At 44.5% G+C, this 26,572-nt stretch overlaps 4 protein-coding genes across 6 annotated transcripts in view; all 4 read right to left on the bottom strand.

Moving 5' to 3' along the window:
• Positions 1-4,666, bottom strand: part of prkcz (protein kinase C, zeta) — a 97,151-nt gene extending 92,485 nt beyond the window's left edge. The window contains exon 1 of one of the 2 annotated variants that reach the window (XM_005752291.1): positions 4,229-4,666. In XM_005752291.1, the coding sequence (XP_005752348.1) occupies positions 4,229-4,305 (77 nt within the window). In that variant the 5' untranslated portion in view covers positions 4,306-4,666. The remainder of the gene's footprint in view (positions 1-4,228) is intronic. The other variant, XM_005752290.1, reaches the window with a different exon arrangement.
• A 4,784-nt stretch (positions 4,667-9,450) lies between these two features.
• LOC102198322 (L-rhamnose-binding lectin CSL2-like) lies at positions 9,451-12,629 on the bottom strand. Its single transcript, XM_005752288.1, has 9 exons — positions 12,579-12,629; positions 12,403-12,435; positions 12,267-12,317; positions 11,420-11,555; positions 10,604-10,710; positions 10,487-10,531; positions 10,252-10,384; positions 9,723-9,826; positions 9,451-9,520 (listed from the first exon to the last, which is right to left on the bottom strand). The coding sequence occupies exons 1-9, from the start codon at positions 12,601-12,603 to the stop codon at positions 9,504-9,506; spliced, it is 651 nt and encodes a 216-aa protein (XP_005752345.1). The 5' UTR covers positions 12,604-12,629; the 3' UTR covers positions 9,451-9,503.
• Positions 12,630-15,672: 3,043 nt separating this feature from the next.
• dnase1l1 (deoxyribonuclease I-like 1) lies at positions 15,673-20,717 on the bottom strand. Of its 2 annotated transcripts, XM_005752287.1 has the most exons (10): positions 20,642-20,717; positions 18,552-18,710; positions 17,959-18,047; positions 17,613-17,702; positions 17,418-17,530; positions 17,218-17,330; positions 16,976-17,133; positions 16,680-16,776; positions 16,367-16,515; positions 15,673-15,907 (listed from the first exon to the last, which is right to left on the bottom strand). In XM_005752287.1, the coding sequence occupies exons 2-10, from the start codon at positions 18,699-18,701 to the stop codon at positions 15,901-15,903; spliced, it is 966 nt and encodes a 321-aa protein (XP_005752344.1). In that variant the 5' UTR covers positions 18,702-18,710; positions 20,642-20,717; the 3' UTR covers positions 15,673-15,900. The 2 variants fall into 2 exon arrangements, with proteins under 2 accessions (XP_005752344.1, XP_005752343.1); XM_005752286.2 differs by lacking the exon at positions 20,642-20,717 and having other exon boundaries at positions 18,552-19,284.
• A 1,820-nt stretch (positions 20,718-22,537) lies between these two features.
• Positions 22,538-26,085, bottom strand: rpl10 (ribosomal protein L10). Its single transcript, XM_005752284.1, has 6 exons — positions 25,953-26,085; positions 24,914-24,972; positions 24,069-24,176; positions 23,251-23,389; positions 23,005-23,167; positions 22,538-22,747 (listed from the first exon to the last, which is right to left on the bottom strand). Exons 1-6 carry the CDS (start codon positions 25,973-25,975, stop codon positions 22,592-22,594), a joined length of 648 nt encoding a protein of 215 aa, XP_005752341.1. The 5' UTR covers positions 25,976-26,085; the 3' UTR covers positions 22,538-22,591.
• Between the last annotated feature and the right edge of the window lie 487 nt (positions 26,086-26,572).

The raw sequence follows: 26,572 nt of genomic DNA, 5'->3' as shown, positions 1-26,572 counted from the left end.
TGCAGAGGGAATGTTATTAGCAATAAGAATATATATTTAATTAGGACGATTCATTTCAAAGAGTCAGGTAAACATTGAATTGTTGCCTTACAGATAAAAGAAGTGGGAAACACTGGACTGGTTTGTCCCCTGATATCAATATTTACAGAACAACTCCGGCTTAAGACACACTTCAGTGATTAAAACACACACACACACACTTAAAACGATTTGGGACAAATCAGATTAAGGTATCTTCCAGTTGGCCTGTCTCACACGTGGCGCACAACACGAAAGACTGCAAAGACTGTATGTGGATGCTACACACCTGACTCCCACTCGTGCTGGAAAAACCCACTCCACTCCCACGCCGCCCCAAACGTTGGCAGAATGAGTCTGGGTAAATGCATCTGTAGCAACAAACGTGCTCAGACGCCGGGTTGCTGTAGAAGCAGCTCTTTGGTGCTGGTTATGACTAACACAGAGTGAAGCTGGGCCTGAACCGTCTGCTGTGCAGCAGGTAGATCAGGCAGGAAGCTGAACACAGAGAAAGGCTGGCTGTCTGAACTCAACATGGAAAATCATTTCAGAGCGTTGTGATTAAAGATTATACTGGTAGGATTAACCTGAACCACACTGGTGACATCACCACTGGCTCCTTTACACACAGGCCTCCAAAAATATGTGGAAGGGTTTTAACACAGCGAGAGCTGAGCAGCGTTTCTGAGCCAGAGTTTGGAGACAACAACAACAACAACAGTGCTGACATTCAGAGGAAACATGTGATGGTTTAGTCACTCGGTCGGGATCTCCTCTTACAACAGAACAGAAGAATACTCATCACATCCATATTTAAGCACAATGCCCCTGTAAGGGGGATAACTAGATTAAAACATCAAATCATCTACTGCGGGGTCAGAGGTCAGAAGACAGTAGGCTCGACCGGGGAATCAGAAGAAAAGACGTGATGAGTTTTGAACAGAGACAGCGCCATCAGCAAACAGGTGTGACGACTGGTCGCTATGGTGACTCCTGCCCCACACGTGCGTCTGTGTCTCAGGTTCAGACTCAGAGAGCCTGGCACACAATAAATCTGTGAGCAGCAGAAACTTCTAATCTACAAAACAGTCATCACTGATGTTTGTGGCGTTCATCACACAGACGCTGTGACGGTGCAGAGGCAGCCCACCACGCTGGTTTCACAGGAGCACACTGTGGCAGAAGACACCAGGCTGCACCGTGTGCAGAACCACACCGGTGCATACGCTCGGCACACTGTGTTATTCCAGCACTCATTCACTCAGTGAAACAGCAGTATACAAGCAGATTAATGGGATAAATACTTGCTGTGTCTCATCTTCAAACACAAACTAAGGACAGTGTGATACAGTCATCATCATCCATTCTCTTCAGGATCGCGGGGGGTGGAGCCTATCCCAGTTGTCATGGGGAGAGAGGCGGGGTACACCCGGACAGGTTGCCAGTTTGTCACAGGGCTAAAACACAGACACACACAACCATTCACACCTGTGGGCAATTTAGTGTCACCGACTAACCCCACTGACTGCATGAGTTTGGACTGTGGGAGGAAGCCGGAGTAGAACCCACGCAAACACACGGAGAGCAAACTCCACAGAAAGACCCCGGCCTGATGTTGCTGTGAGGCAACAGTGCTAACTGCCGTGCTGCTAACCGCCGCGCTGCCCATATCTGCGTCTCATCTTGAACCACAAACTAAGGACACAGGCCAGTGCCATGTAGCTGTCATGCTAGCTTTAACCGTCGACCGTTACGATGCTGATTCTCATGTTTTAACTTTTAGATTGCACTTTTTTTACTCTTGAGTGAAGATGTTTCATTTTGATGTAAATATTTTTTCCCGTCACAAACTGAACATATGTTGTACACAGCTGTGTTTTAAATAAACAGCATTGGTATGTGCAATAAACTAAAACTAACCAATCAGAAAATCCAAGTGTTGTAGGAAATGAAACTAAACTCTGAGTGTGTCTTTGTTGTAAGTTGTGGGGCAGGATTCTGTACCTGGGAATGTAAAGTCGTACACTGAGCGTGTAACAGCCGGGAGTCAACCCGGCACAGTCAACAATCTGGGCCGCTTTGGAAAATGTGAAGGAAGGCATACATTTTGGACTTTTAGCTGTACTTTCACAAGTTTTGCAACTTTATCTTTATTGATACTCATGTTAAGTAATTAGGTAACAGGTACACAAAACAGAACCACACATAGCAGAGTATCGTCTGCTTCGTCCAAACATCTTTCAAAAAGTGTCAAACAGAACAAAGTCTGGACACTGGGCTGTCATGATGGACAGTTTTGTACTTTAGTTGTTCACATCTTAATGTTTGACCATCACATTATTATGAATGTGTAGCACAAACACTGCCTTTGCTAACGAACAGAAAAACAAGGATTGAAGAGAAAGACGTAATACATAGCAGACTGCTAAGTCTCTGGTATGAGACTGCTCCACCTAAACACAGTTTGGGTGGAGGCACAAGAAGCCGAAAAAGCGCCCGAAGAATAATAAACCTAAATCTGTGAGTGGATTCTGTAATGCAAAGATGGCAGTGTGTTTGCTCCTCGCTCTCACGAGGTCACCAGCAGCACGTGTTGTTTTCCACATTTACACAAAAGTAGTTTGGAAAACTGATCACACTGTGAATGTTTCCCCAAGTGCAGTCGCAAAGACATCAAGCGCTACAACGACACTGAGCGCCCCAGCAAAGGAAGACCAGCAGTCACCTCTGCTGCTGAGCATATAGATATGACCAGCCTCAGAAATCACAGATTAACAGCAGCTCAGATTAGAGCCACACAGAGCTCCAGTAGCAGACTCATCTCTACATGTTCAGAGCAGACTGTGTGAATCAGGCCTTTATGGTCAAAGAGCTGCTGAGAAACCACGACTCAGGAAAAGCAACAAGGAGCAAAGATTTGTTTGGGCCAAGAAACACGAGGAGTGGACATTAGACCAGTGGACATCTGGGCTTTGGTCTGATGGGTCCACATCTGAGATCTTGGGTTCCAAAAGGTGAACGGAGGGTCTCTGCATGCACGGTTCCCACCGTGAAGCATGGAGCAGGTGTGATGGTGACACATCTATGTGCCAGCAACCATTATAGTGCATTATTACAGCTCCAGTACTACAGTCAGTATAAATGAGACCATATCACCCTAACTGTTCAACAGGTTGCCCATAGGAGCCAGGGTAAAGTGTAAACTCTTAGTCCTCACATTAAAGTGCATCCATAACCTTGGCCTCCTTATCTGTGTGATCTGCTTCATATCTCCACTGTTTCCTGCTCTGTCAGAGCTTTCACTCATCTTGTTCCTTCTGCTCGTCTGCCCACTGTGGGAGCAGAGCTTCAGTCGCTGGGCTCTGGACTCACTTCCTCCGCTCATTAGAAATATAGATTCCCTCATTTAAGTCACAGCTCCAAACCTACTTGTTTAAACTGGTTTACTTTAGTACAGATCTTACTCACTGTCAAATTTTTATTTTTATTAGATTTTTTTTTTAAATCTAAGGCACCCTCAAATAAAATGTATTTTTATTTACTTATTTATTTGTGTCATTTTGACAGCATTTGGGACATTTTCAGGCCGTGTGCTCTAACAAACTCCTCCTGGAGATGTAATTGGTTCAACCTAAAGATCCTGCAAAGCTTTTGAGTTTTTGGTTTTGGAGCCCTCCGTGACGGGACGTCACACCTCCAGTCCAGTCTGTCCCACACACGTGTGTCAGTATTAGGTTACACTCAGGCTTCATCAGATATACGTGAGATTTTCACTGTGGACTCGATATCATATGTGACATACAGCAACATGGCGTGTAATCTGCGTGTTCTGTCATGGTGATAGTACACGGACTGTTTTTTCTGCTTCCACGATAATAAACTTGCCTCGTTCATACAAACACTGTTCCTGCGTGATGAGGTGATTCCACAGATGACTGCAGGAAACTCCTCTAACCATCAGCGGCCCACTTCCACTGCACCTCCACATGTGCCCATCATCAACACAAACGCTGACTTTATGTGAGGGTGAAAAATATTCTCGAAGCTTCCTCTGATGTCATTTTTCACGCACACAGTGGGTTAAACACAGGTGCCACAGGTACTAAAGCCTCTCTGACTCACGAGCTCCAAGAAGCCCAGGCTGCGTGCTGAATAGCTGTTAGTGTCCATTCCACAGGTGTTTCCTACTTACTCACGGAGAGTTACTTACCCGCAGTAGTGCGCTTTAATCTTCACAAACTCCGAGTTCAGGTCCATTATGGATCCGTTTGACGCTAGCATATGCATCGTACAGTTCAGCTCCCCCGTGTCTACGTGAACAGGCCCACGCTCGCTGTGTGATACGTGGATAGAAAGCGGTTTCCACTCGCAGATGACAGAGGACCCTGTACGCCCAGTGCGCTGAAAACTAACCCGAGCGGAGCCGCTTCAAACTTTCTGTCGTTAAGGTAACATCGGGGACTTTGGGGAAGTCTGTCACGTCCCGTGAATAACGGCGGTGTTTCCGGCCCCAGCTTTCAGAATAAAAGCTAATGCGCAAGGTTTAAAGAAGCGCTCTTATTCTGAAACGGAAAACTCTTCACCTGTCATCGGTCGAGCTCGGAGTGTGGTCACACTTGACGGGCTTTCTTCCGGTTCACTATGGTTACCGTAATCTAAATTCACCTGTTCACCTACCGGGGCTTCCCGCCTGTCCCGGCAAACACCGTGCTAATAATCTGAAAGGATAAGGACAGTGTGCGGTCGGGTTCATGACTACTGTTCTCTTTTTATGCAGTTTTTACTCATAGAAATGATCCTCAAATACTGTAACTAATACTCTAATATGTTCTTATCATCTCCCAGCGTTACAGCCTGTTCCTACGACATATTTAAATAAACAATCACATTAAATGTACGCGTTCATTAACACTGGTCAGTATCACGCGATCCGTACGGTGGCCCTGTAGTGATCCGTGTACACACCAGGTAAGGGCAACCTCTGTACCGGTGTTGTGCCAAAAAGTGATTGTCTGCCAAAAACTGATTTCCAGTGTTTCTGTGTATTTTTTTATGTGTAATATCTTTACGTATGTTCGTAAATAGACTTCGGTGAACAGGGGATACAAAGGGGTTACATAAAGAATTAAAACATTATCTGTTTTTTAAGTATCTTTACAACTTGTACATTATAACCAATCCGGTCCTTTATCCCCACTTAAAATATTTTTACAGAACTATTGTAATATTTGCTGCCATTTCTGCTGTCTTGTTGGGCAACTTACTCTTACAAAATACATTTTTAATGTTAATGAGATTTTTTTTTACTGCATAAATAAAGGTTATATAAAAGTCGCTGCCAAAAACTGATTGCGGCTTGTATCTTGCTACACGAATGTTGTTTGTGGCTCAAGATGACTTTATGTCATCCATAAGGGATGCATTTGACATATGTTTAACATATTATAGCCCAACAAGTTACTTATAGCACTTTAAATATGAGCAATCGCTTTTTGGCAAATACCGGAAATCAGTTTTTGGCAGACAATCACTTTTTGGCACAACACCGGCAAACAGAAAAAACCCGACATAACCAGTCGTGTTAATATGGTGTTTAGCGCCCCCTAGTGGTTAATGGCAAAAACGTTATATGCATGAAGTGTGGAAAGTGACGCTGTAATGCTTTAATGGTCGGTGCTGAGCCCAGAGGGGAAGCTGTTGTATTTGTGCATCAAAAACCAGAACAGATCGTCCTTCTGCAGAGGCTGAAAGTACGGACACTGCCCCTGCTCACCGAGAGGAGCCCGCAGACCGCGTAACCGTCTGAAGGATACCGCCTTGACACCTCCCAGATAAGAAGGGCACACTGAGCCAAACCCAGGACACGCTGGGGAGATTGTTTCGTGGCTATTTTAGGGACACCTCGATGTCCCCCAGAAGAGCTGCAGCGGAGGAGAGAGACATCCGGGTACCCCGACGAGCAGCGGATGGAGGATTCACGAGTTATTAATCATGTAGTTCACTGTTTCACATTTAGCGCCATAATTATTTGGATAAAGTAACAACTTTGGTCGTTTTGCCATCAGAGTGATCAGAGACGTAAATATCAGGAAAAAATGGAAATGAAAATCCAAACCTGTGAGGACTGAGAAGCTGAGTTTGCAGCTCCAGACAGACTATGAAGATGTTCACCCTGAGTTAATTGCATGGGTCAGTAATTTACTAATAACAATAATAATTAGTGAGGTCTGACACCAGGATTCACTGCCTGAACGGCCAAGTAAAGAGCAGTTGGCCCTGGGCCCACATCCAGATCTATACTGCTTTTACAAAATCAAATTATTACCTGATAGAGTACAGTAATCAGATATTACCTGATAGAGACCAAACAGACATAACAAGATAAAGATAAAAATATGAACAAAACTGATAAGATATAACAGTCAATATAAGCTTTGGTGAGTTCAATCTAAATATGATGATATTATGTGATATTAGTAAGACACAGGATGATGGACTTTGTTGATTTTCAGTGAAAAAGATATTGAGGTTTGATTTTTAGTTGTATTCAAAATGCTGTTTAATAGCACTTACTGACTATGAAATTTCAAAATAAAATGCTATCAGAGAACATTCAGGCTGGGTTCAAAAAGTCCTCAAACAGGGATTCATTGGTTTGTTCGTACCCTCAAATATGACCCATATGAGTTTTTCTAAAATGAGCCCATACAGGTCACAGGACGCAGCTGCAGCATGGTGCCATGCAGATGTAGTACGTGACACGATTTGCATTTTAAGCTTGTTTCCTGGCATCTAACGCAGCTCTGCACGAAGAGAAGGCAACCAGCTCTCACTAAATGGACGACAGGCCTTTTCTACTCTAATTAAACACTCCAGCACATTCTACACGTGATCTCACACAAACATAAGTATTGTCTTTATTGTGCAGGCACATCGACAAGCAGATATATGGTAGACGGCTTCGGAACAAACATTACAAATTAGAAATAAATAAACGTGACTAGTAGTAGAGTTTGAAAATGAAAACTTTAAAAATCCACCAATGAGCGTGACCAGTTTAAACTGAGTCATCCATTAATCAGCTGACTGTGGTTAAGTGGGCAGGTGGATGACTTCCCTGCTTCTCCACTTGTGCCCAGTGACACCTCCTTAAATGAACATGAATACAAGCATGTCAGTGTTGCTATAGTGAAGGAGGACACATCTGAACAGATGATAGTTTTACACAGTAGCATCAATCTGTGCCTCCTACTCTTAATGTGTTAGCTAGATTAGCAGTTAGCACACATACTGTTAGCCTGCTGTTAGCTAGTTAGCATTTCTCGTCAGCTGATGATTCACTTTTCATCAGTGAGACGGCTGCTCTGTTATCAGATGGTGCTGAGACCTGGACCTGGTGTCTGCAGTATGGATCATTTATTTATGCTGTAAAACCTGGACGAATGACGACGACAAGAACTGATTATTAAACATCTGCAAACAGCATTCATGTTACATTTCATGAAGGTAAAAGAAAGGAAATCAAATGTTAGTATGTTGTTTAGACACTAGAAAACTAATAGATCACCCATCAAATCAGTTTCACTTGATCATATTTCACATTTTTTTACAAAGATTATAGATCAGCATGTTTTATTTGCGCTTTGTCCACTGATTATGTCACTGATAAACACAAGCAGAACAGACTGTTTTAGACTTTTTAAAGGTTAAAATATGGATTCAAATTTAAAAGGTGACTCTGTGATCCAGGTGTTTGTGGGTTTTGGTAGAATCTACATGGATCTGATTGTGTTTCCGTTCTGTTAATCTCATGTATTTCAAATCAAATCAAATCAAATCACTTTTATTGTCACATCACATGTGCAGGTACATTGGTACAGCACATGTGAGTGAAATTCTTGTGTGCGAGCTTCACAAGCAACAGAGTTGTGCAAAATACAATAATGTAAACAAGCAAAATACAAGAATGGCTACATCTGAAACTAATAAATATATGTACAATATATAATAGTATATGCATTTCTGGATGTGTATACTAAATATTTTTCTACGTGTGTGTGTGTGTGTGTGTGTGTGTACACATATTTTACAAATTAAATAGAGTAAACAATAAATAAAATATATAAAAATATACAGAGTTGAGACATGTGCAAAACAGTGGCATTACATTTCACTAATATTCCTAAACGTACCAGCCAACAGTGAGAGAAGGAAATCTTATTGTATGTTATATGTGTAGTGTTGTTGGTCCTGATGAGGAGCACCTCAGGGTGCCGACTCACACATTCTTTATTATTCAGTGAAAAGCCACTGACGAGGCTCCAGCTTTGTGTAACTCAGCTGTGAGTCTGTATTTCTGCATTCATCGTGACATAATGTTCATCACTTACTTATTTCAGCTAATTTTCTTTTCATGAATCTGATGGTTTCTAATGAAAGTGGATATGACAAAGACCAGGAGACAGAAGAAAAGGAAGCAAACGGGTGAAGGGCGGAGCCGCTGACCCCTCACAGAAACCTTGCTAGGATTTTGTTTTCTTTGCATACATTTATTTTGTTCATTTAATTTACATTTTTAGCACTTTGTTGCTTGTGGGTTGTTTTTTACATACCTGTAAATAATGACCAAAGGCCAAGGCAATTATTATCAACTTCTAGTACTAGTGCTATTACTGGTAGTATTACCTTTAGACTTCTGTGTAACACTGCCATGGTAGTCAACCGTCCCCGTATTCCAGCTTGTCCAGCATGCTCGAGTCTGTCAGAGCTCCTGTTGGTCTGTCACGTCCGCTCCTGTTCATGGTTCTAGCGATTGTCTTATTTGAGACTGAGGTCCTCGGGTCTCGTGGCGCCTCTGGGGTCCTCAGACAGATCTCCCAGACTCGCTCTGTGTGCTTCTCTTTGACTTTCAGTCCAGCTGCTGACACACTGTGATAAGTTTGTATCAAACCTGCTTTGTGAGAATCGCCTCTTTTTCTCCCGTCTGTTTCTTTTGTAGTTTGAACTTGATTGAGTGCTCAGCAGCAGTTTGCTTGTGTCATAGCTCAAAAAAGGTCAACTTTTTTTTAATTCATTTTAGTTTTTTGTGTGTAAATAGAAATCATTTCTCCTGCTAAGGAAAAACTAGTATTTTTATAAATGTCATGTTGTTGTACTAAAGATTCACTTTCATTTCATGTCTTCACTTTGATCCTCTTGTCGCCTCTGACCTGAGCGATCAGTAAGAATAGAAATTGGAGATAAAGTATCTGAATTTCAGGAGCGGGACCACGCCTCCAAACACACCCCCTCCAGTTCTCATCTCTATACTTTCCCCCAGTTCTACAAGCTGTTTGTTCTCGTTCTTAAATGAGGACGTGGGCCCAGTGAGTGAAAGCTCTGTACAGATGTGAGGACACTGACGAGTCACAAACACACAGAAACTTGTTGTTTTTCATGTATTTTATTTAGTGAAGGATACTGTTACTGCAGGATCTTTAATCCTCTCAAGCACCTACAGATTCTGCAACAGATCAAACACACACAGTCAGACGTGGTTGGCTGTTCACTGTAACAGTTCACATGAAGAAGGAAGCTAAATAAAGCAGCCTGTTATTGTTGGCATCACAGGTGGATCACTGAGCACCTGTTTGCCTCTGCTGCTGGTTTTCCTTCCCCTTGTGTCATGAACCGTTCACATACTCTTCATCCTTTGAGCTACTTACTCAGACAGTTGTAGGTCAGCTCCAGGTATTTGTACATATGCGGACAGGTGTCGCCAAGCATTCCACTGCTTGCTCTCATAGAACAGGTGCGTTTCCCATTACACCTGTGGATGCAGAGCAGCAGAGTGCAGATGAATCACTTAAAGGCAGGTAGTAAAGATCCCCAGCTGACAATGCAAATTAAAGACACATTTGTTTGTTGTTTTCTCATACTAGACGATGTGTATGAATGATGTGGATGTGCAAAGGAAGTACAACACTAATTATGTAAATCCAAATACTGGTGATTAATAACACTGATCAAACCCAGGCTATAACCCCTGGCTGTGTGGGGACAGCAAACGCTGTGAACACAAAGTGATGGTTGCACGTCCCAGCTCACCCAAATCATACTTTCAGCTCCGCTAGCTTCAGAAATATGTGTCGTTAGCTACGAGAGGAAAGTGCCAAAGACCAAAGACTTCATAGTCATGTTTAAGATCTCGTTGGTCACTCACAGTAAAAAGTCACATTAATGTTAAAGCTGTACCTTTCAGCAACTTTGCTAGTGGGGTTTGAACACTTGATGTTTTCCATGTGTGAGGCCTCCCGTCTGAAGGAGCATATGTGTGGATCACGGCGCCCAAAATCAGCATGGTACACGTGGATGACGTGGCCCTGGTCTGTCAAAGAAAGCAGTGCGTGCTGTTGAAAACTGAAGAAGGGTGCTTGGAGAGGCAGTTATCAGGACACGTCAAAGTTTGTCGGGTCACACGTGATCTTACCGCACTGCAGTTCGACCATAGACTGCTCGCAGGTTATCAGGTGAACTGCCAAAGTAACATCAGTCAGATTAGGTGGAGCACTCAGAGCCTACTGTTTAAAGCAGGTGCGTGACTCACTTGCTGGTATACAGGTGTAGGTGGTCTGGATGTATTTAAAGGTGTCATTGCAGGGATCTCTTGCAAAGATGGCCGGGGTTACTTCACACACCTTCTTGCCGTCACAGCTGAACAGATAATAGAAATTAGAGTCAGCAGTGAAGCACCATGGGAAATCCCACCAACGCTGAGAAGAACAGTCTTTCATTGGGTTCTACGTGATTATGGGGTCTTGTAAGGTAAAAGGAATTCCCCACAAATATCATCAAAGTGAAATTGTCTGTTTTGTCTGAGGCGAAAGGCTCGCAGTCCCAGCTTTGCACTGGATCTGATAACCTGGCATTTCTTACTCCACGATCACTATCCATGAAAGCAAGAAGGCACTCTGATTCTTTTATATTCACTTTTCAAAAAGCATCTCGTCTTCCAGACATGATCTCTCACATCACTGAAGTTTCACACTATACATGCAGCACATTTCATCCCCTGTTATTCTACAGGACCTGTCCCGACTTCTTTGATGTTGGGCTGAGAAACAAACTCAGAGCAGGTCCAGTCAATCAACAATCATTTATTAAGCACATGCATGTGGCGATGTACACAATACCACCTTCTGTGTCGATCTCAAGAAGAAGCACTTAGATACACAGTTTCATATGTCAGGGTTAACGCTCCTTCATGCGCAGGCAGATAACATAACATGCATCAGTTACAGTTAGAACAGACATAATTCCTTTTTTGGTAATCTTCTATAACACTTAGAAATATCTATATGTGGTGATCAGCAGCAGTGACATCCATTGATAGCAAATACCAGTGTGTTATTGGGACGTATACCTTGTCCTGATGGTGTCTTCAGCACCCTCCAGAGAGCACGCAGTATTGATGGCCACCTCTTCAGCTTTCTCTCCACTGCACGTGTCCCGGTCTCTTCGTCCATACATGGACTCCTGGACACGAATCACTCCAGTTTCTGTTGGACATCACAGAGGCAAGTATTCAAACGCAACGACAGAGCTTACCAACCAGGGACGTCTGCAGCTACCGTCAGCCTCACAAACTCATAAACACAAACTGCAGAGATGCTCACTCGCTGCTTTGTATGCTTCCCAAACACAAATGTCATTCCTGTCTTACACACTCTGTACTCATAGAACCAAATCAAGGATCCCTTAAAGAAACGGGCGTGTTTTCCAAATCTAACTTAGTGGTGATTATATTAAACTCATGTGTGCCACTTATTTAGTTTTGATGCAATGTTGTGTGGAGGTTCTTCCAGGCGGTGAATGACGGTGTATGTTTGCTGAAACACTTCACAGGGTGTAAAATCCACCCGTCCATTCTCTCCCGCCTATCCTCAGAGTGGGGGGGTAATGTACCACCGTGTGTGGCTCCTGGCTCTATACGACCACTGTGGCGTTCTGTATGGACACTTTTTCTAAGGCAGCTGAAGAGATGTGAATAAAAACTGGAGGAATAGGACACTATGGTGTAAAGCTTCTGCTGGATATCAGCATGTGGAGTTCTGTACTCATGGTTTAAAGTCGGTCCTGAGTGTTTCTGCTCTCGTACCTCACTGTGTGTCTATGATGTGATCTGTGTTCGACATTTGTCCCCAATAAATAAATAACAATAACACGTAGAAACACTGCGGCGCTGAGAAACATGAGTGGTTGGGTCTTACCACAGCTCAGCCGGTGGACGTGGTTCCCACACGTGATGACTCTCTGCGCACCTTTAAAGCACACATGGAGCAATTAGTCTAACTCACATATTAAAACTAAGCACACTGAGAAACAATCAGACTAGCAGACACTTACCTGTGCTAACAAGCAGACAGGCTGCTGCCAACACTGAAAAACAAAGGAGCAGCACTCTCAATTTATAATGTGGCCAAATATGAAAACACGTGATACTTTACCCTTAAATACATGAACTGAAGAAATCTTCTTCAGCTAGAAAACAACATGAATGAGAAAATGCTGACTGTACTCACAGAGCGTGCTGCTGAGGCGGAGCATGGTTTCAGGGGACTCAGTGAGACTGATGCTTGCTGCAGAAACACGCAGCATTTATAGCTTTGAGTCTGTTTGCAGTCTCATCTTATCGTGCTAAACAAACCTTACCCCCCAGACTTTTGTTCAGCTGGATACGTGCCCAAACATGTGGCCAGGTGCTCGCCCAGTGAAGGATTTGACATGATTATACACACATGCAAAGAACATACAGTCCTGCTTGGATCAAACGTGCTGCAATGAATTTTTGAAGTGATCGATAACAGTAGAGCTCTTTACTGAGTTCATGTTTGGACCTTTGCTTTGTTTTTTTGGGAGGGGGGGGGGGGGGGGGGTTATAGGGTTTCTGGAGGTGTGGTCCTGTCAAACAGCCTGTTTCAGTTTAAATGTTGTTTTCAATAAATTGCATGCTCAGCAAAATGTTTTGTCTCAGTAACATTTCTTCTTGTTGCATGTTGAAGCTCGACCTGGAACCTTGTTCAGATCCAACCATGCAAAACAGGATTTAGTCATTTTTCTTGTGGTCTATGTGTTAGAGGGCCCAGGCCTGAAGGACAGACCGACAGGTCTGTGTAACAAAGACACTTGGCTCACTGTAACTTCAAAAAGTCATGTATTTCAGAACTGAAACTGTGTAATGAACTCACATGTTATCTTCTGATTTATTAACCTTACAATGTTTCACAGAGCTCAGGGTGTTCGTCAGCTCAAAAACACAGCAAGCATCCCACCTCGGTCACTTTCCCCGCTCATGCTGACATCAGTCTGCTCACGATGCCCTAATTCCCTTTTTGCTGATGGGCTCCATAAAATACTGTTTCCACTGAAGAAGCTGTGTTTTTATTTCATGGCCAACAGCTAAACTACTCTTTATGCTGTTTGATTGTCTGCACAAAGTAGAGAAATTGATATCTACCTCAGTTTTATTCTGTTGTATTTATTTATGCTTTTTTTATTTGATCTGTTTGTACATATTAACCTGCATCTGTGTGTGGACAGCAGAGAAAGACTTTCATTGCACAGAGAAATGCTTTTCTTTGTACACGTGACAATAAACGCTTGAATCTTTGAATCTTGAATCTTTGAGGACACATAGTTTCAGTGAATCAGGAAATACTGAACTGGCTGACACACGATTTACAAAGTGAAAAAAGAAAAACTTGCAGATTTTCCACATGTAAGTGTGCAGGTTTGTTTCTGTTATCTGTGTGCTTCTGTTTCTGTCACAGATAACGCCGTTAGGATTGCATACCAGAATAAACAGAGCAGAAGAAGAGCAAACAGACAAGACAAATAGGACACAAATAGCAGATAACTCAGCACAAACACAGGCACGCTGCCACCACACGCAAGCATCACTGACAGTAAATCTGATCCTTGCAACACACAGTCTGCACTATGTGCTGAATAACATGGAATTGTAACCCTGATACTGTGCAATGCGTGCATGCCAGCACTGCTTCAGGGCAGTTTGATGTGCAGAAAAATAAATCAGATATTTTAAAAATAGAGGTCGTTTCCTTTGATCTGACTTGAGACATTCAGCTCCATGCAAAAGTCTGGACAAATCGAACTCATGCAGCAGACACACAAAATGTCTTCTTCTTCTTATCTTCTAATGTTTACGCCAACAGAAATACAAAAAGTATTTCTTATTTCCAAAGGTCAACACAGCTGTAATATCTATGTTACAGCTCCAGGCTTGGAGGGTATGACGATGATACTGTCACAGCTACAGCTGCAGGCGACATCCCACAGGTCAGCCGGGCACTCCCAGGCCTGACTCTGACGTAACACAGTTAATATAAGTGTGTAATGCAAAGTGACCACATCATAAGAGTTCTGCTCTGTGTCATAGCTTTTACAGCACACGTTGTTCTGATCAGGATTATTTTCAAATCTGTCCTTACATATTTTACACTACACTGATTAAAGTATACACCTATTCAGGAAAGCTGTGATGGCACAGATGCATGCTGGGAAATATAGTACTGGTACCTTCTGAACTTGCTGCCTGGTCCTCAGACAATTAGATCCTCAAAGAATTTTGCCTGAGAATTTGACTAAATCCCTGCAGACCTGCTGACGTCAACCATGCGACAGTTTTGTCTTATAGAGTTAAACAGCACAGCAGCATTTTATTTCATGTTGAGCGAGCAAAGAGAAAAATGGTGCTCAAAAGAGGAGAGAGAGAAGAGAGCAGGATGAGTACAACGACCCGCAAGGCTCAAAAGATACAGTCTGAAACATTGTTACTACTGTTGTTATAATATGTGCTCTTACTGTAATATGAGTGTCTGTTCCACTGTAAAGTAACACAGACCGAGGATGAGGTGACGCACACAGTGGGTTTGTGGACACTTCTCCTTTGTTCCATGATTACAGACATCGTGGTGTGACCTTATATGACGTGTACGTGTCCCACAGCCTGGGACTGCTGTTGTCCTCCATGGTGCTGATTAATTTTATTTTGCACGTGTGATTTAGAGAGAGAGTGAGGTGCTGTGTGTGCTTCAGTACAACATGATGGTGAGGGTCTATCAGAGTTACGACTTCACATTCATGTAGCGCCAACACTTTCATGTCAGAGTAACAAACGACAAGCTCTGTAGCTGCAATAAAACAAAGACTGGGAGGCTTTGTTTTGTATATTAAGCAAGAAAAATGAAGCATGTCTGTTTGGGTTGTGCTCGGCGTGTATGACACACTGTGTCTGTCTAATACTGATCGATTGGGAAAGGAGCAGAGTTCAGCAGGAAGTTCAGCTGTTACAGTTTTCAGGTTTTCACACTTTTTTCACTTCGTCTCTGTGGCTGACATGTGGACGATCAGAGCAGCAGCAGCACATACAGACGCTCTCTGTACGCAGACCAAAGCTGTGCACCTCTGTTGTAAACTTCTCACTCAGAATTCATCAAACAGTCTTCTGCTGCACAGCCGAGGATTCTGACACTAGGTAAGAACACAGGCAGGATCTAAGCCCACAGAGCAGTCGTCCACAGTGTCCAGTCTGACACATGATGATCTGCAAACTGTCCATGAAGACATCTCAAGAAGCTGGTCATGACACAATAATGGGAATCAATGATAGTTTAATAGTGTGTGCAGGAGCAGAAAAGTCCAATTTGGCTGTCCAATCAGAAACAAGAAAGGAAAGGAGGTTAGCGTGTCCTCGATCGTATTTAGAAACTCCCCTGCTCATCCTGGGAACACACTAAAGTTTACGGCCTTTAGGCCTGTGTTTGAATCGAGCCTGCAGCCGTGAGCAGCATGTCTTACTCCTCGTCTTTCTGTCCTGTCGCACTAAAGGCTGAAAAAAACAAACAGAAAACAGCGAAACATGAAGTTTACACATACCTCTGCACTGAAAACAAACCTGGCCTCAGATGATTTTTACACCATAAACACACTCACAAATATTTACAGCAGGTGAGAAACTTTCATTGTCAGTTGTGTGCACAGTTTTGTGTGCTGTGGATGAAATCATGTGTATTTGATCTTTGAACACTTTGGGTCCAGCTGCCATAAACTGAGCGAATCTGCAGCCTAACACTGAAGTCACGCATACACATCCACACACAGCTCGGCCATTGTACACTGCAGTCAAAGCCATATTGTTGAAGGTAAATAGTTGTGTAATTTTATCTTTTTTAACCTGCAGACCAACATCAGGGATGTTTGGAAAGTTCAGCTCCGCATGTCCTCATCAGTTCATGAACTTGGCTATAACACAGACCTATCTCATCCTCGAGGTTTATTATTTAACTACCTTGTCAATATTTGAAAGGCAACATGGCTTAGGACAAACAAAGTCATAAACTGGTTTCCACTGGTAATAGATGAGCCCCCAAGAAAGGCTCTGGAATCCTTGACCTTTAGCAGGACCTCTACCGGGTAATGGTCGCTGACATCCAGCGCCTGAATAAAAAACACAGGAAGAACAGCCAGTGTCAACAAATGAACAGAGTTTGATCTGTTTCAGTAACAAAATCACAGCACACCGTGTTTAACACACTCTGTAGGTGTGTGTTTCTGTACAGTCCACACACACTGGCACAGACATGCAGAGCGTGGACTGTTACCTGCTCCTCCGTCAGTCCGTATTGCTCTTGAAAGTTAAATGGTTTGGCTGAAGCAGGCACGATGGCTCTGTGAAAGGTTTCCCCATTCACAACAATCCTGTTGGCACAAGCAGAGAGCAGCACACATTTACTCATGTCTCTTATTTCATTCACACGGTCACATTTAAGTCTGCTATAGTCTGCTTACATTTACATATTGCATATCAGCTTTTATCAAAGGAAACTTTGTTTCTTGAAAAGTTCCAGGGATCCTAAAATCTTGGGAACTCTCCTGAATCAAAGCTTTGTGCGTTTACCTGTCGTAGGGGCAGGATGTGGTCGCTCGCACGGTGGTGTCAGCGTCGTCTGGGATGAGCCAAATAAGATTCGTGTCTGTGATTAGGCGCACATTCTTCCTGTTCTTCTTAGCGAGGTAGCCACAGCCCGCATTAAAGTCTCCAAGAAGCATCACATTCTGCCCATTACAGCACAGCGGTCACCATGTACACCTGTGGTATTGACTTCTTGTCTGTTTGATGAATGCCAAAATAGTCTTTACCTCAGTTTTCCACATGTTTCTCACATGCTGTAGAACATCATAGAGGGCATCGAGCTCCTTGGTGGTGTTGGAGGGCGTGGTGTGCTGAGGTATGAGAACAAACTCCTTTATAGCTGAGGATGGAAATGAGGGTTAGAGGGAGAATCCATCCAACAGCACCAATATTTCCATTCTGTCACAGGGAAGCATCGGGGACCGACCTGTGCGGTCCGCTCTGAAGCGGACAGCAAACGGCTCTCTGGAGAAAGCGTCGACGTCTCCTGGTTTATTATCAGGGTACTGATACTGGTCCGTGACCCTCACCGTCTCCTTCCTGAACACATTCAGGTTCAGTGAAGCCAGACTCCGTCACTATACCTGCACTTAGATGTCCTCTGCACAGAGGTGTAGCTCACCTGTACACAAACACGTACTGCTCCTGGTATGTCTCAGACCTGCCCAGTCTCTCACTGGCCACAGTCTCATATTTATACTTGGTGTCAAACCTGAGGGTGAAACAGCACAGATGGGACGGGGATGCAGTCACTGCATGTGTCAGTCGCTAAGTTTGAGCATTTAGAGTCCAAACCACTCACCTCCAAACTTATGCAATAACATGTGTCTGTGGGGGTGTGTGGGTGACTGTGGGTCTGTGGGTGTGTGTGGGTGGGTCTGTGTGTGGGTGTCTGTGGGGGTATCTGTGGGTATCTGTGGGTGTGTGTGTGTGTTGGTATGTGTGGGTGGAAGCGAATGAATAATCACCGTTTTAGGGAGTCGAGCAGCAGTGGTAAAGCTTTTCCTCTACTGTCTCTCACTTCCTGGAGCAAACACACATCACAGCGTGTGATGATCTGAAATGGAGACACAGCACAGCCATGAAAAGGTGAGTGGGAGTGGGACACACAGAGGAGCCACTCATTATTCGTCCCACTGGTCACCTGCAATAAAATAAAAATGTCCTGCATCCCTAAAAATATTTGTTATATTTGTTCTTTTTGGTCCTTTTCCCACACCACCGCGCAAATTAGAACGTGTTCATTCCGACTGATGTAGTAAGGAACGCGTTGGCATTGACTCTGCGCCACCTTGTGGTGCTAAATGATAATGCATGGAAGTGTCTTCATAGCCTTTGTTTGGTTGCTTTGGTTAATTTCACAATGTGGTGAACAAATTTTCAAACAGGAAACAAGTTTCTCTAAACAAATCATTTTTACTGATTCACTGAGTAATTCTGTCAGTTTGTTACAGCCATGTAGTGACTATCGTCCACTAAAGAACCACGACACTGTCCCTCGGCTGTTTGAGACAAATACAAGAACACAAGCACTCTTACCCAGTCTTTCTTTTTACCTTACCCTGGCAAGAGTCCCCATAACGTCACTCTTCTTCGACTTGGATTCACCAAAGTGTTGTGTGTTGAAGGCACAGATCCTAAAATCTGAACCAGCTTTAGTATGGGTCACATCCACGAGGACGGCGAGCAGCAGGAGGAGAGACAGACTCATGGCCAACAGCTGGAAGGAAGCACAGTCCCCATCGAGAAACATGATGAAACACATGAGCTGAGGGCTGCTACGGGACAAATTCAGCTTTGTTTGGTGTTTAAAAAAAACACTTTTGATGGAAGCTTTGATGTGAACATAACTGAGACGTGGACTAAAGAGGAGACAGACCACTGCATCTCTGGTGGTGCAAAGAAGACGGGAGTTTGTTGCTGCCATCAAATCCAGAATATTTTCCTCTAATGGTCTTTCACCGTCTGTTTGATTTGGGAACAACATTTTTGGAGCTGGGGTTGTATAACTAAAAGGTTTTTAACTTGAATGATTTTAATTGATAAAAAGAAGTAAACAGTAAACCAGCACAAATCTAATGGCTGTTGTTGTTTGTGCGTAAACATGAACTGTGATTATTCCTGTTTCTCGTGGTTTGACTCAGCAGTGAAACTTCCTGTTTCTTCCTGTTTCTTGTGAAATTAAAATTATTCACTTCTCCAATTCCTCCTGATGACCAACAATAGCTTTAGCATAAATCTTAGACATGAACCACATATTTGTTCTTCCCCTTATCTAAGGTCAGGTGACCTGGGAGGGGGGGGTCCACCCTGAACACGTCACCACCCTGTCACAGGGCCAATGCAGGGGCTCACATTTACCCGTTCTATGGGCAATTTACAGTCTCCAGTTAAGCTAAAGCTGCATGTCTTTGGACTGAGAGAGCCAGAGGGAACCCAGGAAGGCACAGCTAGAACACACAGCGACCTCGGTTAGATGATGGACTGCCACCCAGGGCCTTCTGCTGGTGAGGCAACAGTGCTAACCCTGGCACCACCGTGCTGCCCTGCATCATTATCTATTTAAAACCCACCAGCATAGAAAGGGTCAAACTGAGTTCAATCGTGTGTATGTATAAAACCTGTCCACATGTAAACACTTGTTGCCCACAGACATGTTTGCTCCGTGTCCTCTGTGTTTCTTAAATTTGTTACCATTTCAGCTCCTTAAGAATGTTCTCACATAAATAACTAATAGTGTGTTCATTAAAAAATGTCCACTCATATTTACTTTCAGACAAAATAACATAGCCAGTTAGCTTTCAGTCTGTTGGTCACCCCCTGCTGATGATGACCCACACATTCACACTTTGGCTCACGAGATGATGCACATGATCAGTAGTGGTTCCTCTTAAGGGTCAAATCCACTCGGGTTCTTAGAGCTGAAGATAGAGCTGACACGTCTTCAGGAAACCAAACTAGTCCAGATCTGTCCAAGGTCCCCCCTCAGCCACAGATGTTTTGCATTAATGAGTGCAATCACATCTGTGGACTGATGAGTCCCTGACAGGAAGACCACGGTGTTCAGTTACTTCAGTCTGTCACTGCTCTTAGTGTCCTGCAGCGACTGTAACCACATCATTTCCTCAGGGCCTGGAGAACAATGTCCAGAAACCCAAACAGGAGAAATATGAAGGAAAACAAACATAACAGTCCAGTCAGTATGAAACAGGACACACGGAAACAATCATGGAAAACCCACGGCACACATCTGAAACTAACGTGGAAAACAAGAAGCGAAACTCCAGAAAACAAGATGATAAAATCCTAAAATCAAACAGAAAACACGGAGCAGTGACCATCGCAGGAATGATCCTGACGTCATGGGAAACATGGAGAAATGACTCTAGTTCAGCTCTGTTAGCTCTAAAGCTGTTACACGTCTACTTTCAGCACAACACATGAAACTACAGCGTGTGTGTAGCAGGCTGTACCAGCTGCTGTAATGTGAGCTCCAGCTGTCAGGTCTTGAACCCAGACACACAGCTGAGCGTGTAGGAGAGTGCAGCTCTGTAGTCATAAACACACAGCAGCAGATTACAGGTCACACGCTCCACTGAGACGGCTTTTCCTTCGCTCGCTCCTTCTGTGGGTCGTCAAACTACAGCTTACCAGCTCTGGGACTTCTTGGAGTTGTAGGGTGTGTTCGCTTCTTACTCCTGTCTCTCGACTGAAACTCAAAGCTACCCCCGCCACTCTGTTTCCTGTAGGAGGGACTACAAGGAGGAAGCAGCAGGAGATCTGCTGCTGTGAAAAACTTTCTTCTGTTTGTCAGAGATCAAGTCTTTATCAGGAAAATCATTGCAGACATTAACATTTGAATACTTCAAAGTAAAAAAACCACATACCTGCCTGGTTACACATATATGACTTAAGTATTTACTGTGAGGAGGCAAAAGGCAAGTGAAACAGTCCACAGATGAACAGATCAGGTGTGGGAAGTTTAAGACGTGTACACTGCTCCAAAACATTCAAAGAAGACTTGTTCATCAGAGCTTAGGACCGTGTCAGTTACACTTCAGAGATATTGATCTGGTCAGTTAGCAGAAAGGGCTGTTAAACTAACAGCAGGGGGCAACACTGAGGAACCTGAAACAGGACCAGCTTTACAGGTGGAGGCACCTGACGTGGTTCACTCCTCAGCGTTTCTAACTCGGATCAGTGTCCTGCTGGGAATCTGGGATGACACCTGGAGTCCAGCTGTGGAATAATCACACTGTGTCCTCCCACTCACAAGTCCGGATCTGTGAACTGTGTCTCACAGCCAGTGTCCAACACCTGGCACAAGCTACGCTGTGGCATACAAAGACACAGGTGAAACCAGCCACCACCTGAATGCAAGGAAGTGTCCACTCCCACCGCTGTCCAAACTTTCATACTAGATTTCATTTCTTTGTAATCTTCTTGCCAGTGATTCCAACAGGAAATCTAGAATCACCAGTTAGCCCCACCCACTAACAGATGTCTCTGGACCGTGGGAGGAAGCCAGCCAGGAAAACACGGGAGAACCTGCAGACTGTCCTCCTGTCTCCAGCGGACAGGTCGGCCTGGATGAAGCAGGGACACACCGGTGCCAAACAGATGGATGAAAACAAACGTTACGGACTCCAAACGTGCTGCAAAAACTGTTTCTCACAGAAATGTCCCACGAGAAGCGCAACAGTGAGCACTGAACTACATACAGCAGTACAGCTGGTGCTATGGTGGGAGCTGCAGACGCTGAACCAGGACCTTCATTTGGTCTCCTTAAAAACAAACAGTAGCTCCACCTACTGGACATTATATCCCTAAGTTAACCACAGCGGTGGCAGCAATAATGTGTTTGATTATCTTCTAATCCTGATTTGCCAACACGTTTAGCTGTCCGCTGTTCCCGATGCTTCAGCAGCTCGTCAATAAGAACACAGACGCAAGTTCATTTAAAGCTCTTTACCTGAAACGCAGCAACAAGTCAAACTGAGCTGAGAGCATGGACACGTCACAGGTCTGATCACTGCAGAGCACTCATCCTGCTCAGCCGCTGTTCTTTAATGTTACAACTTTGTTCTTATTTTGGTTAAACTGGTGTTTACAGTACAGCTGCAGCTCCACGTGACTGTTACCTGTCAGAAGGTAACATCCACCTGTGTTCAGTATCAATGGATGTGGATACCTGTTCATGTCATTTGTGGGACAGCAGAGAGAAGACAGACGAGGCTTTCAGCGTGTTACCTTTACAGTCCAAAGCGTGTTCAGTGTTTCCTCAGCTGTAAATTAACAGAATTAAAGGCTGAATACTTTGAGCCCCATGAAGGAGACCATCAGCTGTTAGTGTGGGACTGTATGCAGTTATAGAGGTTAGGATCTGTAACGATCCTCACACACACTGCTCACACTTCAGTATAACTCCTAACACCTGTGGTAAGATTAATGTGTCCAGTCTCAAGTGCAACTGGACACCACGTTAGAAAACCTCCCCCAGACTTGATGTGCGATTTCATGTTCAATGAAGACAAAGCCATGCTCTCATCACTTTTGTAATCAAAGCCATCTTTATTGATTATGTGGGCACAGAGAGCAGCCTCAGACTGCGTGCAGGGCCCTCCAGCGGGCCAGAGGGCCTCTGTTGGGGATGTATTTGACCCCACAGCCATCAGGAATCAGACGCTTCTCGGCCATCATGTCATCAAAGTCACAGGTGTTGAACTTGGTGAAGCCGTACTTCTTGGAAATGTGGATCTGAGGGCGAGAGCACAGACATGGGTTCAGCCTTTCAGTACACTTACTTACACTAAGCTCCTGATGAAGACACATTTTGTCTCAGTGGTCCCTTAAAGAACTCAGCACCTCCCAGCTGAGGACATACACAACCAAAGAGTCAGTGTTTGCAGCCTTTGCACACCAGAACCGCACCACAGCGAGACCGGTCGGCTTAATAAGCTGCAGGACTCACGTCACTTTACATTTATTACAGCAGGAGCTTTGGGAGCGTTTACCTTCTGACGACCAGGGAACTTGAACTTGGCTCTGCGCAGAGCCTCCACCACGTGCTCCTTGTTTTGGGCCTTGGTACGCACGGACATGATCACCTGACCGATGTGCACGCGGGCCACGGTGCCCTGGGGTTTACCAAAAGCACCACGCATTCCAGTCTGGAGCCTGCCCGACACAAAACAAGAGGATTACAGGATGAGCCAGACTGCGCTCAGTGCAGCAGGGCTACGGGTCAGTCAGCCTCTCACCTGTCAGCTCCAGCACAGGACAACATTTTGTTGATGCGGATGACGTGGAAGGGGTGCAGACGCATGCGGATGTGGAAACCGTCCTTACCGCAGGTCTTCACCATGTACTTGTTAGCACAGATACGGGCAGCTTCCAGAGCTACAGGGGTTGAAGCACAACATGCATGAAGTTATAGGCACCGCTGTTTGTGTTTGCCAACAACCCTGACTGACTGCAGCATTAACACGAGCCAGACAAACTGAGGAGGAGGGGCTTACTGAGGTCATCACACGAGTGAGAGCTGTGCTCTGACGTCTCTCTGAACCCAGGACTCGAACACAGTCAAGACAAACTTTGCTGTTCTAACCTGGAACCTTTACTTTCCCCTAAGACCCAACACTGCAGCTACCAGGCTCAGTGCATCCTCTAACAGTAACGTACTCATGCAGGCAGCAGTGCATGCTTCCTTACTGAGTAACGTGCTCAGGGTGTGGCTGAGCAGCCTTCCTCCTGTTACCCACTGTGATACAGCAGACCCTCCACAGACGAGTCACACATTAGCACCAAGTCTATCTGCCTGATGCACTGAACCTGTGACGAGCCCAGTTTAACGTTCCTGGTGCCAGTAAGCAGCTGTGGCCCAGTTTAACTGGCTCCTTCCTCATATACACGAGTCTTTATGGAGCAGCTTTAAAGCTCGCAGAGAGTGTGTGTGCTGTATACTAGGATAGGTTTTATATTTAATATACAAGCTGTTACATCAGGTTACAAACATCTCACAGCTATACAATAGTTTCCCACAGTAGTAATCAGTACCCCCCCCCCCTGGTCTCCTCACCTTCTGATGACAGCTGCTCGTACTCATCAGAGACCATGTGGCCGCACAGGGGGAACTCGTCCACCTTGGCCTTCTTCCTGCCCAGGTCAAAGATCCTGATCTTGGGGTCTGATGAGAACAGAAGAGGAAGGATAAGAACACTGAAACTCACGTCTGCATCAGCGAGACCAACTCATGGGCTTTTCCATCAGCGCCTACTCGGATCGACTGGAGTCGCCTAACGCGCAGCTGTCGTCATAGCAACACGTCCCGAAAAAACGTGTGACACGAACACTCCAACAAAGGTGGACGTGGAGAACGTACCTGCTGCTCGGCCTGTGGCACGTCGTCAGACCCGGGGAACGAGACGCTCTCGTGATGCTACTGCCCAGCCAATCGGCGGCCTGCAGTCTGATGACATCACATTTTACTGCCTGCTCGGATCGTTTGAAACCTGGGCCAAGCAGGTACGATAAAGGTACCTTTATAGTACCTGGCACTACTATGACCTAATGTAAAAAACGCGCTGAGCCGATCTCAGTAGGTACCAATGGAAAAGCAGCTTTAAAAAGGAAACAGTGATGACCAACTAAGTAATTGTGAGCCACACAGCAGCATTTTGTCTCAGTGGTCCCTTAAAGCACTCAGCACCTCCCAGCTGAGGACATACACAACCAAAGAGTCAGTGTCTGCAGCCTTTGCACACCAGAACCGCACCACAGCGAGACCGGTCGGCTTAATAAGCTGCAGGAGTCACAGCAGCCCACTGTGACAGTTCGGTCCAGAGGGGTGACCGTGATGTCACCTGAACATGGTCCCACTGAAGTGTTACAGACTGAAACAGGAAACATGGAGAGAGAACGTACCAGGCACACCCCTGCAGAAGCGGGACTTGGGGTACGGCTTGTTCTTGCAGTACCTGTAGCTGTGAGAGGAAACACATGTCACCAACACTGAATCTTAGTGTAAGAGGTGGACAATCGAACAACCCTTTAGCCAGCACGCTGGACCACATCAATCACATGCTGGCTACGCAGCTGTAACACCATCTGATTGACTAATCACAGAGTTTATGATGTCAGAGCAGGAAAGATGAGACAAAAACGAAAAAAAGCCAGAGTCTGTTCAGACACACATTTATCCTGTGATGTCTGACCTGTCAGGGACTGTGAGACCGCTGTAACCAAGTATTCTTCATAAAACGCCAATTATCCCTTTTATCTGATTGTTCATCAGCGAAACCTGCTTGAAGCATAGCAACAACGTGTGTCTGACCCCAACCACGTCTATTTAAAACTAACAGCTAAATATAAAAGTGTCTTCTCCCAGCGGGTGTTTTAAAGCAGGACAAACAGGAGAACATACGGCAGCCTATCCTTGAGTCAGTAACACAAACTGATTCACACCGACGATCAGGACATTTCCTGTTTTACAGACGTTAAATCAAAACCAACAATTTATTTATAAAAGAAACCGCGCAGTGAGGACTCTCACAGTCAGGTGACCTTCGTGGGCTTATAACAGGGTCAGAATATTTGGGGACGGAATTATTTTATACCACAATAAACTGACTCGGAGCTTTTAAGTCTTTTCGCGGCTTCAAACAGACTCTGGCTGTGGCTGAAAGTAGTAGCATTTAGCTTGTACTGTTATCGCACCGTGCTAGCGTGCCCCGTGAACGGACTGCTTTACGGCGCTCGTTGTGAACACAACATTTAAATGGAGTTCACAGTGTAGGACGACAGAAACGCCGGGTTTTATAGCACATATTATTATTTTTATTCTTATTCCTCAGGCCCGGGGCAGGCCAGCGCCGTGCACATGGCGCCGAGCAGGAGCCGCTGCCATTTTCCTCTGAAACACTCGCTCGGCCCTTCGCTCAAAGGGGGTCAGAAAATGACTTACCAGCGGGCTGGTCGGCGGCCCATGGTTGCAATCTGGGAATTAACGAATAAAAACAAGTTACTAAACTTAATCTGGACAAAGATAAGTCAAAAAATAGCTTTAAATTAACCGGTATGATGGAGAGCCGAAGAAAACGCGACCTCACCACGCACTCACCTAATGGAGGAAAGGAAGATGACGTCACTTCCGCTTTGTCATATGGACAGAATGGCTCACGAGGGAAATTTTTATATTCATGTACGCGTTATTTTTGCTTCAGCGTAGTTTTATTACAACAATAAATGATTACTATATGGATTTTATTTAAAAACACAGTTGTAAAAATTCATTTAAGGGCTGTTAACGAGCACCAAGTGAATGCTGGGAAGTGTAGTTGTATGCAACGTCAATGAGGCGGGTTAGCTACATTTAATTCAAACATAATTTTATTTAGTAGAACATACTGTAAATCTTCTCTGAGCCCAGACTCATTTACAATGGAATCAGAGAAGATTTACAGGCCAGGAATACATTACATTAGGATTAAACAAGAAATCTATCTGTGCTCAGAGAAAATATAATATTTGTAGAATCACAGCCTATTGTCTGACTTGGTATCAGTGTGGTCCTCTTCCAAAAGT

Source organism: Pundamilia nyererei, unplaced genomic scaffold (genome assembly GCF_000239375.1).
Source record: "Pundamilia nyererei isolate P.nyererei 1_Seehausen unplaced genomic scaffold, PunNye1.0 scaffold00351, whole genome shotgun sequence".
NCBI classification, from domain to species: Eukaryota; Metazoa; Chordata; class Actinopteri; order Cichliformes; family Cichlidae; genus Pundamilia; species Pundamilia nyererei.
The sequence above is the reverse complement of the archived record's forward strand: the minus strand, read 5'-3'. Positions and strand labels throughout refer to the sequence as shown.

Excerpts from the sequence above, each read along its gene's own strand:
- rpl10 (XM_005752284.1), bottom strand. The coding sequence starts at position 25,975 with ATGGGCCGCCGACCAGCCCGCTG. Across the intron at positions 23,390-24,068 it reads CGAGCAGCTGTCATCAGAAG|CTCTGGAAGCTGCCCGTATC; the intron begins GTGAGGAGACCA and ends CAACCCCTGTAG. Across the intron at positions 22,748-23,004 it reads AGTTCCCTGGTCGTCAGAAG|ATCCACATTTCCAAGAAGTA; the intron begins GTAAACGCTCCC and ends TCTCGCCCTCAG.
- dnase1l1 (XM_005752286.2), bottom strand. The coding sequence starts at position 18,977 with ATGTTGTTCCCAAATCAAACAGACGGTGAAAGACCATTAGAGGAAAAT. Across the intron at positions 17,531-17,612 it reads CAGTACGTGTTTGTGTACAG|GAAGGAGACGGTGAGGGTCA; the intron begins GTGAGCTACACC and ends GAATGTGTTCAG. Across the intron at positions 17,134-17,217 it reads GAAACATGTGGAAAACTGAG|AATGTGATGCTTCTTGGAGA; the intron begins GTAAAGACTATT and ends TGTAATGGGCAG.
- LOC102198322 (XM_005752288.1), bottom strand. The coding sequence starts at position 12,603 with ATGCTCCGCCTCAGCAGCACGCTCT. Across the intron at positions 11,556-12,266 it reads CGTCCACCGGCTGAGCTGTG|AAACTGGAGTGATTCGTGTC; the intron begins GTAAGACCCAAC and ends GATGTCCAACAG. Across the intron at positions 10,385-10,486 it reads TATGGTCGAACTGCAGTGCG|ACCAGGGCCACGTCATCCAC; the intron begins GTAAGATCACGT and ends TTTCTTTGACAG.